This window comes from Penaeus monodon, chromosome 5, assembly GCF_015228065.2.
Source record: "Penaeus monodon isolate SGIC_2016 chromosome 5, NSTDA_Pmon_1, whole genome shotgun sequence".
In the NCBI taxonomy this organism is placed as follows: Eukaryota; Metazoa; Arthropoda; class Malacostraca; order Decapoda; family Penaeidae; genus Penaeus; species Penaeus monodon.
The window spans coordinates 45,970,061-45,980,060 of NC_051390.1; the positions used below are offsets into that span (position 1 = coordinate 45,970,061).

At 33.3% G+C, this 10,000-nt stretch overlaps 1 protein-coding gene across 8 annotated transcripts in view; it reads left to right on the plus strand.

Annotated features, from left to right (window-relative positions):
- Window positions 1-10,000, plus strand: part of LOC119573231 (calcium-dependent secretion activator-like) — a 261,069-nt gene that overhangs the window by 239,385 nt on the left and 11,684 nt on the right. For 3 of the 8 annotated variants that reach the window (XM_037920352.1, XM_037920355.1, XM_037920356.1), the window contains 4 exons: window positions 466-570; window positions 6,022-6,167; window positions 6,989-7,000; window positions 7,877-7,885. In XM_037920352.1, coding sequence (XP_037776280.1) covers window positions 466-570; window positions 6,022-6,167; window positions 6,989-7,000; window positions 7,877-7,885 — 272 coding nt within the window. Of the gene's footprint in view, window positions 1-465; window positions 571-1,383; window positions 5,296-6,021; window positions 6,168-6,988; window positions 7,001-7,876; window positions 7,886-10,000 lie in introns of those variants that run through there. The other 5 variants (XM_037920351.1, XM_037920354.1, XM_037920350.1 and 2 more) reach the window with 4 other exon arrangements.

Sequence of the window (10,000 nt, forward strand, 5' to 3'; positions counted from 1 at the left end):
TGTGTAAATTCCTATGTTTTTCAGGCAGTCAAACAGCATTTTAAGTTACATTATTTTTCTTTGGCATCTTTTAAATGTATTTTTCATCTAATATGGTAGATTTGTTGCTAACAATCAGTAATCTCTGGGACAATAATCCTTACTACCTTTCTTTACCAGTTATGCAGAGCCTCTGAATGTAGAAGTTGCTGTGGCTGTTATCTTGTGTCTCTCAGTGGTTAGGGTATATCAAAATCTTTTACAGGAAATTTCTTTTCTTGAAGTTTCAGACTTGAGCAATAGAATCTGAGTAAAAATCCTGTATTTTATAATGTTCACTTAAAAGGCTTTTGAAAGAGGTGTTTAATATTAGTCTTTTTTTTGTGGGGGGGGGGAGCCTATAATATAACATACTCCATAATAACTGCAAATACAAAGTTAAAATGATCTGTAGATTCTAAACCCAGGCATAACCACCTCCCCCAGCAATGGTATGCTGCCCAAGTCACCATGATCTGTTCTTGGCTGAGCGAAAGACTCGACCACAACCTCCATCCATACCAGTGCACCTGCCTCGCACACATTGTCAAGGTGAGTTAGATGCTGCTAAGACTGTTTGGGCTTCAGAACAGTGAGTATATATACACATTTATTAATTTTTCTATGTAGTGTTCCCTAGTTTATTTTGCACTTTTTAACATGTCCCATTGCTATGTTGATTGAGGTTGGTTGCACAACTGACTTTTTTAAGTTGAATTTGTTTCATTAGTTTTTGGTTTGGTAGATGGTATGTAAGATTGTTATAGAGTATGAATACAAGTATTTTCACTGTAAATGAATTGGATATGGATTTGCACTAGCTACCTGATGAGTTAGCCTTTAGTATTATCACAGTTTAAGGTCAGGTTTTCAAGGAAAGAATATCACATTGCCTTTTGAAGATGTTTCATGTTCAACTTTGTCTCAATTTTTCCTTTCGAAGAGTGAATCATGAAATATGTTGTCAGTCTAAGAGAGGCTTTGATTATTTTCTCCATGAAAAACTGGCTTTTCAAATTTTCTGGTTTCATTTCTTTTAGTGCCCCCCCCCCCTTGCTCTTCAACTATAATCCTTTGAATTGAGCTGCATCTGTTCTCCCCCTTAGCTTTCAGTCCAGATGGTAGAAATAGCCTGGTGATCACTTTTTTTTCCTTTTTTTTTTCATAAAGTATAATTTTTTGGACCTGACTTTGACATATACCTTATAGCTTGCGTAGTGAACAGTAGTCATTCTAGAGAGATCAGAAGGGAAGTGTCCTTGTCAGCATGATCGACAGCCTCCTTCTATTAATCTGGACCTCCTCGTCACCTCCTTGCACCATCTGGCAGTCAACCTGAGGCTCCGTTTATTTGCTTTTTTTCAGCTCATATTCTCAGATTTCACAGCGTATGGCCTAGGCCACGAACAGACTGGGATTCAGGCCTACATGGTGGTGAGCCAGCGTGTGGAGGCCGAGCATCAGCGCCTGATTCGAAGCGGCAAACTCAAGGAATAAGTCAACCCTTCCCGTCGTCAAAACCATGTCCCGTGTTGTTGTCTTAGTCTTAGGATCTTTTCGTGGCAGGATGAGTGTTTAGATGCCTGAGCGCTGCAAACCAATGACTTTGGCAACCCGTTAATTTCCCTCCCACACAACAAAGTTGCCAAAACTCTTGTCGGACATTTCATAGATAATGCGACTTCACGTATATTCAAGATTATTCCTGACGTCCGGTTTCTGTCCAATACTTACCTATGCAAAGCAAGTTCTACAGACCATTATTAACATGTGATTTGCCTTGGCTGCCATATTTATTTGGTGCAGCTTTGGGACCATCACCAAGTAAAAGCTATATATCTATCTATATCTGTATATATATATACCAGTGTTTCTCTTTGACATGCAGGAGTTTAAGCACTCTTCCTATAGACAGAACTCACACTTCCCTTGATCTACGGGAGTCCTTCGAGCTACTGTGGAGAAGGTGGCTGCTGGTGACCTACTACACATGTGTTATTATATCTTCTAGAATCTTACCTCTAACACACAGTTTCGATGTTTATATTTTGCTGTGCTGTGTTTTATTCATTTATAAAGCTATGATTCTGATTCTGTAGTCATGGGATTTTGAAAAATAATGATAATAACTATTGTTCTTAAGTAATCTCTTACTGCTGTGCATCTAAAAAGGGAGAATAATGAATGAGTTATTGAACAGTATATTATTCAACTAATCTATATCAGCTATGTGGAAATTTTGATACATAAGCTACATTGTACAGACTCATAAGAATAAGAATAAGACTGAAAGGAAAAAAAATATTTTCATACTCAGTAGAAGTACGCCTAACCTAAGATAACATTAATAATTTCTGTATGAATTAGAAAGCGTTTGATAATCTAAAAAAGCCACATCCAGAATCCAAATAACGTTAAGTTAATGATCTGAAATGTATTTATATATATTTTCCCTGCTTATAAAAAAAATACTATGAGAGCACATGATAAAATAAAATTTTATCTCCCAGTTATAATTTCTGACTTCTTTTGTTTTATTTTTTTCGCAAACTCATTTCACTCCCTTCTTTATACTTTCTGTTAAAGGAAAATAACCTTCTATTGTGTCACTGCATGTGCTTTGAATATGTACGTACCTTTGCTCAAAATTTAATGTCCTAATTCTGTACATAAAAAGAAAAAAATCAGTGTTTACTCCTCCACTTATAACATAACCATGGCTTCTGGTGCATTCAACCCTACACTATAAACAATGGCATTCATCTGTAATGAGTACAATATTGGTAATGTGTAATAAAAAAAAAAGAATCAGTTAAATTTTCTGCTCTGCATTTCTATGGAGAAAAGATTATCAGTGAATGATATTACCCAACATTTATGATATATCAGTGCCTAAGATGCATTTTGTCATATTTTATTTCAACATTGCATTATCATCTTAAAATATGAAAACAAGTTTCTTACATTATTTTTCTTAGATTTAATATTCATTGATTCCGTATGATATAAGAAGCTGATTTTCAAACCATGGAAAATACATTTGCTTAGAATATAAATGTATATTCTGAATTAATTTGAAATAAGGCAAAGAAATTTGATAGATCAAAAATTTGATAATATTCTATTTCTTCTATGATATTTCTGTTTCTTTTTCCTCTTTCCTTTTTTGTTATGTAGGCTCTTTTAAAGTAATTGTATGGATCAATTGATATTGGAGATGAATATGTTTTCCTATCTTTATTGACTATAAATATTTAGAATTAATGCATTTTCAAATGAGGTTATTAAATATCATATAAAGATATGCAAGGATGAGATATGAATAGATGTATGAGAATATAATAATGTAATCAGTAATCCGTAAGCGAATGATATTAGCTTTTTGGTTTGCTCCTGGTATGAATCTAGAAGTTGGGTTGAATTCATGACAGTTATAAATCAGGAAAATGAACGACAACTCACAGCTATAGACGGAGTTGGTTTTCTCTTGCTATTTAATTATGTTTTTCATCCCTTTTCTCTCATTTGCCATTTTCTCCTCTCTGTTCCTTCTTTGCAGAGATTCATCTCTTTTAACTGAGTTGTGGGAGACAGATACATGTGCTTAATCTTAGCATGGCAGTAAATACATGCTTTCAGAAATGAAAGTGTATGAGTAATACAGTCAAACCAAGAAAGGATCCAATGATATATAATAGACTGAAAAAGTTGAATTCCTGTAGATTGTTTATTATACAGATTCTTGAATGATAGCAAAAAATTTAATGGAGACAAATGTCTGTTTTTGTAAAAGACATATATTACTTTATTTAATTGATGACTGGGAATACAATCAGTTTTATTCATAATAAAGAAATGCAGATAACTCTTTTAATTTTTGTGGCATTTGATGATTTTTAGTATGATACTTCTTTCAAGAAGAACCATATGGCAAAGTAAAAACATTTAGAGTGTGTGTTGCAGTGTACTGGAGTACTCATTCATTAGATAAATAATGATTTATAATATATTCTGCAGCAGTGCATTTTATGCTAAGGCTGAATCCTGACAGTTCCATTCAACATATTACACCCATAAGTAATATGTTGTGTTGTATTTAATTTAATGAAAGTGAAAAAGAATGGTAAATGTAGATAGTTTCAGAAATCAGCCGTTAACTAAGCTATTGGTGGAGTGACAGTGATTAATTTTATCCTCAGCTGAAAAACTACCAAACATGATAATATGATTTTATTTTTTGGTCTTGTTTTATTGAATTGATTTTTTGTTCACATTGCACTGCAAACAAAACAAGTGCCATGTCATTTTGTGTAATGATGCATGCTCTCTTTTGGCATTAAACTGCATTTATCCTTCCATTTCTGACATTGTTCATTTGCAACATGGTATGTACAGGAAGTATCTTCCCATAATAAAAAATGCATGTTAATAAAATACACTTCGCATGAGAACCCTATAGTTTCCTTGAACACCACATGCCGTATAAGTTGTACATTGTTTGTATTGTACTTTTGTTATTGTATTTTGTATTGTTTGGTCAGAAATATTAATTTTTTGTATTACCTATGAATTGAACTTTAGATTTCAATATGAAGATGTTGATTAGAATTTGAAAATGAGAGCTGATGCTTGTACATAGTTTGATAAGAAAAGAAAAAAAGATGACAAGGTGTGCCTATCTCTTTGCTCATTACTATTTTAAGTGATTCACTTTTTCTGCCTCTGTTTCCAGCAGATGAATATATATCCATGATCTACAAGAGAATAACTTTTTAGGATAATCAATATTATTTGCATGTAACTGTAACATATTTCTGATAATTATGATTTAATTGTCCATAAGTTTTAAAGGTTTAACATATAGAATATTGAGAATGGGGGTCATGGCTAATTATAAATGTAATTGCAGAAAACCTTCTCTCTGTCAGTTTACTTCCCTTTTCTTCAAACATAAGTAACCTAGTTTTAAATACATGTATGGCTTAATTTCACTTGAAGTAATGAAGAAAAATGTGTATAGAACAAGTAAGCAATATAGCAAGAGAAAAATGTGTATAGAACCTGTCACATTTTCTTTCCTTATGACTATATATTTTTCATGCAAAGAAATCTCTGGGCAAATTTGAAAAAAAAAACTATAATGATTGAACAGAAGGAAACCAGAAGTATCATTGATTAAAGTGACATCTACAATGCAACAAAAGACTTGTTTGTTATTTGTTGTTAAATGTAGTAAATCCTCACTTAAAAAAAAACTGTATTATGATTTTTTTCCCCTGTGAGTTTTTCATTGCCCTTTATTAGATGTCTACCTTTCGATGTGGTCCTTATGACAGTACCTCTCCTTAAAAAGGGGAAAAAAAGAATCATTAGTTGTTCCTCAATGGAGGGTAAGTTTTACAATTGAGGGTTTTAGTTTAAATATATGAGCTTTGAAATGCATGATATATTATAAACTGAAGTATATTTTATATGAAATATCTTTATATTCATTCATGATTCTTACTTCAAGAAAGTAGAAAATGAAATTATATATTTTTTTATTCAGTTGTTTCAGTTTAGGATGTTACGCATTTTAAGCACGTGATATTTAAACTGTTGACCTCATCCTGTCCTGTCCGATAATTGTCAGTCAGTTATTTTATGTGAATTATAGGTTCATGTGTATAAAGTTAATCAGGTTATAGATATATCTTTTACAGTTTTGGTGCAAACAATTAAATGACATTCAAAACAAGATGTATATTCACACACACACACACACACACACACACACACACACACACACACACACACACACACACACACACACACACACACACACACACACACACACACACACACACACACACACACACACAAACCTTCAAAATTGATCCAGTTTTTGCTATTAGAAACCTTTTTTATCATTATTAACTTTATTATTATTAGATAGATAATTGAAAAGAAAGCAAACCAAACCCTTGCAATAATAGACCTTTTATGTCTCTCTTGCAACAACAGAAAATCTATACTGACTTCGAACTGCAAGGTGTAATGGAGGAAAAGCTGAACACCAAGACATACCAAACAATAAGCCAGCGTATGGCCACAGAGGAGGCAGCCTGTGCTCTCATGGAGGGCAGCCGACGTGCCGCAGGAGATGACGAGTGAGTGGTCCAACCTGTTGTCTCTAGGGTTTTACATGCATGCAATGTTGGGGGAGTCTGATATATGTGTTATGTGTTGTTGTTTTATAATTGAGAAAGGATACTAAGAGGGTGTTTTTGTGTTTGTTGACTAGGGAGTTCAGTATACAGAAAGGATATGTGATAAAGAGTAAAAGAAGAAAATAGGGGGATTAACAGCATCAGATATAGCATTAAAAAGTGTGTTTTAACTTTGTTGTATATATACGCCTTGTTTGTGGTAAAGTAGTAGTGAGTGGGATTAGGGGAAAATAAGGATAATAGATGACAATAATGTGTTTATTTAACTTATAAACTGTATTTTGCTTGGGTGCATTGTCCAGATATGTATAAATCTGTGCAGTCTTTGATGTTCCTTTCCAACTTCACTGGTAGTGATATAATGCATGGATTTGTGTGGAATTCTGTCTATACTGTATTTTGCAGTGTTTGACTGTACGTTGAAATAGACAGTCATCATTTGTGGAGTCCTGATTTTTATTCATATATTTATTGCTTTCTTGTTAACAAAATTCATTCAAACTATTTAATGGCTTCTGGCTGTTCACAAATTAAGTGGAAAATATTTTTTTTTCAATTTTGATTTTACAGAGTTTTGCATATGTACTGGCTTCTAACTATCCTGAAATTATAGACAAATTCCATTCTTTCATTGATTTAGAAATCATTTGGATTTAGCAAATACCTAGCAAAAACAGAAAAAAAAACTTTTCACTCTTCACAATGTCCTCTTCAGGATATTCACTCTTCTTAACCTCTCTTTACCTACTATAACCTCATAGAATTGAATCAAGGTAAAACAAACTCTCCTATTATAAGAATCAGCGCTATTTATTACATGCTTAGCATAGTTTAGTAGATCTCAATGCTTGTTGCTAGTGCCAGCTTTAAAAGAGAAAGGAACACATGCAGTATTAGATTTGCTGTGTCTAGCAATATTTTTTTATTCATGTTAGTTCAAATATACATATATGAAAGCATGAATAGTTGTATATTTTACAAAGGATTTTGATGAAGAAGGAATTTGCAGGTATTTTTTGTAAATTGAATATAATAATATATTTAAGAGTGTTTATTTTAATGGCATTTCATGTTAATACAGTAGACATAACAGGTGCTAATTTGGAATAGTTATCTTGAGTAATCTTGAATGAAAGATTGAGAATGCTAAACTTCTACTTTCTCTTTGCCTTTGAAGAGACACTGTATAATGAAAGTTATATTACAAAGAAATTTATTCTTTATTACTTACAATATTGTCTTCTATTCTTTTCCTAATACCTGTCATTCATTATCTCTTAACAGCTGTTTTGGGTGAACAAATATAAAATATGAAAACAATATCTTGATACCAACCAAAGTTTGTTTCACATTAGATTGTCTACATCTTTAAGAAAAAAATAAATCAATCAAGAACTAATTTCATAGCAGATTAAGAACATTTATACTGTTTCACTGCTCTTCACCCCAGATAGTTAGTGATTAAGAAATGAAAGAAAGAAAAAAATACATCACTCAGGGATCTTCAGATTTATATAATAACTTAAGATAATTCCATGCAGTCAGTATTTTGTAAGCAGAGGGGAAGGAATACATATTTTATATGTGAATATACATTATGACCATTAATTTTGAACTTCCTCTTCCCCCTCCCTGCATGCCATGCACAGTAACCAGTCGTATGTATCTGTCCACATCTACTAACACTAGCTTCTTGGTAGCATGTTTCTAGCACTAGATTTCTTCTATAGATACCAGATTGAATACTGAAATACTAATAAATATCGCCCAGGAATGGATAGATATTTACACCATGGGACAAATCTCAATTTGATTCTTTGTTTATGCCTTACTGAGAAACTAATGATATGACTGACTGTAGGTCATCTTATTGACAATTTTTTTTTTCTCTTCATTATATAAAGAGATAAAGGAAGACTTTTGACTAAGGATGTTTTGAATTTTCAGAGTCTGTGTTGGGTCATAAGATTTACTTTTTTTTTAGTTAGATATTGATCTCTTAGAAGTGGAGAATGGCAGAAATTCTCTTTTACTTTGATATAGTCCATTAACCCCCAAATGCCCAGGTTGCTATATATAGCCATAATATCAAACAGCCATCCTGCCATGTTTAGCCACACTATTTGGCTGTTGGCTGTTTCCTTGAAAGGAATGTGCATGAACTGCTGAGTTGGTGCATACCATAGAATAATTATGTGACATTGTCATATGATTGTAGTTTAACATTTTATAGATGTGTAAATAATTTTGTCCAACATTGCTACATACCTCTATGCAGAGAGATTAGCAAAAGTCATAAGTCTGCCCAGCACTGACCTAACAATTACAGGAGATATTACCCTTCCTTACAATCCACCAAAGCACTCCTACAAAACTCATTTGGCCTGTAGAGTAAAGAAGAGTGAGAAAGAGGGAGATGAATACATGTAAATAGATAAGGAAGACAGGCATTGGATAACTTATTGCTTTCATCTACAATTCCCCATGTGGTGCTATTAATATTTAAGGATCTAATCACACATGGCACAAGAAAAGCTTGAAAGCATGATCACAAAATTAGAACTTGGGGGTCTTAGGCCACAGAGTCATTTGGCACATTGACGGGGAGAAAGAGGGAAAGAATGCAACAGTCACACAAATTACATGCATCAACTATACTTCTTCTGGAAAAACAGTTATTTTAATACTCTTGCATCACAAAATGAAATAGAAATTATAAATGACATTCAAACCCATTAAGTTCCTCTTTGGAAGCAATAAAAACTAAATGGATTGACAAAGAAGATTTAGACAAAAACAGGTTATAGGGAGAAAGATGACAATAGGAGTAAGAACTGAATCAGGTCCTGAGAGGAGAGCCAAGGTCAAGCAACCCTGAGAACATTTTGCTTACTATAATGGCATAAGATCATCCATGCCTCATTGACTAGCACTCAGTGTTTACGTACACATGCAATCTATATATAGAGGGATACTTTACTAGTATTATAATATAAATTAGATAAAAGACATAATTATAAATAAGATAATTATGGTTGATTGTATGACAGTCAGTGCCAGTAAGTTTGTGCCATTCCTGCAATTGCAAAGTGGACAGATATGACCACACAAGAACTATAGGGTTCTTCCTTTCTTTCTTACTGATACCACATGTAATGAAGATACAAACCCACAAGAGTAGAAGGCAAGAGTGCAAGCTTTATTCAGCTTGAAGAGAGAGAATGTTCACTACTTTTAAATGCCATTTCAAAAGCTTGTGATTGAAAAGACCTTGTGTTTTTCAAGGATTGTGTAATTTTTAGCAATACATACAGGGCAAGCATCATAGAGTTGGACTTAATTCATTAGTATTGTACCTGCAAATCTGGTGATGTTTTGGATATGTTCATCCACATGGATGTTTCAACAGAAATTCCTTACAATCATCTTGGATTTTCAAGAGCTGTGGGAAGCGACTTACGTCACAGAATCTTAAGGGGAGGTATACATTTTACTATTTCTCCAGACCTTTACACCACCAGTAAGAACAAGAAGAAGATGCCAATTTTTTTCCTAATTCGGAATAAGGCATTATTCAGCAAATGGATACCAAGGGGATGTTGGCAGTACCATGAGGCAAGCTCCAGATTACCATGCTAACCTCCGGGCACAAAGAGAGGATGGCAACAAAATCCATTATCACTATGAATCAGAGAAAACTGACAAGTTGCATAAAATCTTATGTTCCACATAATCAATGTTATCATGCTTGACTTGTTCTACCTACAATGTTT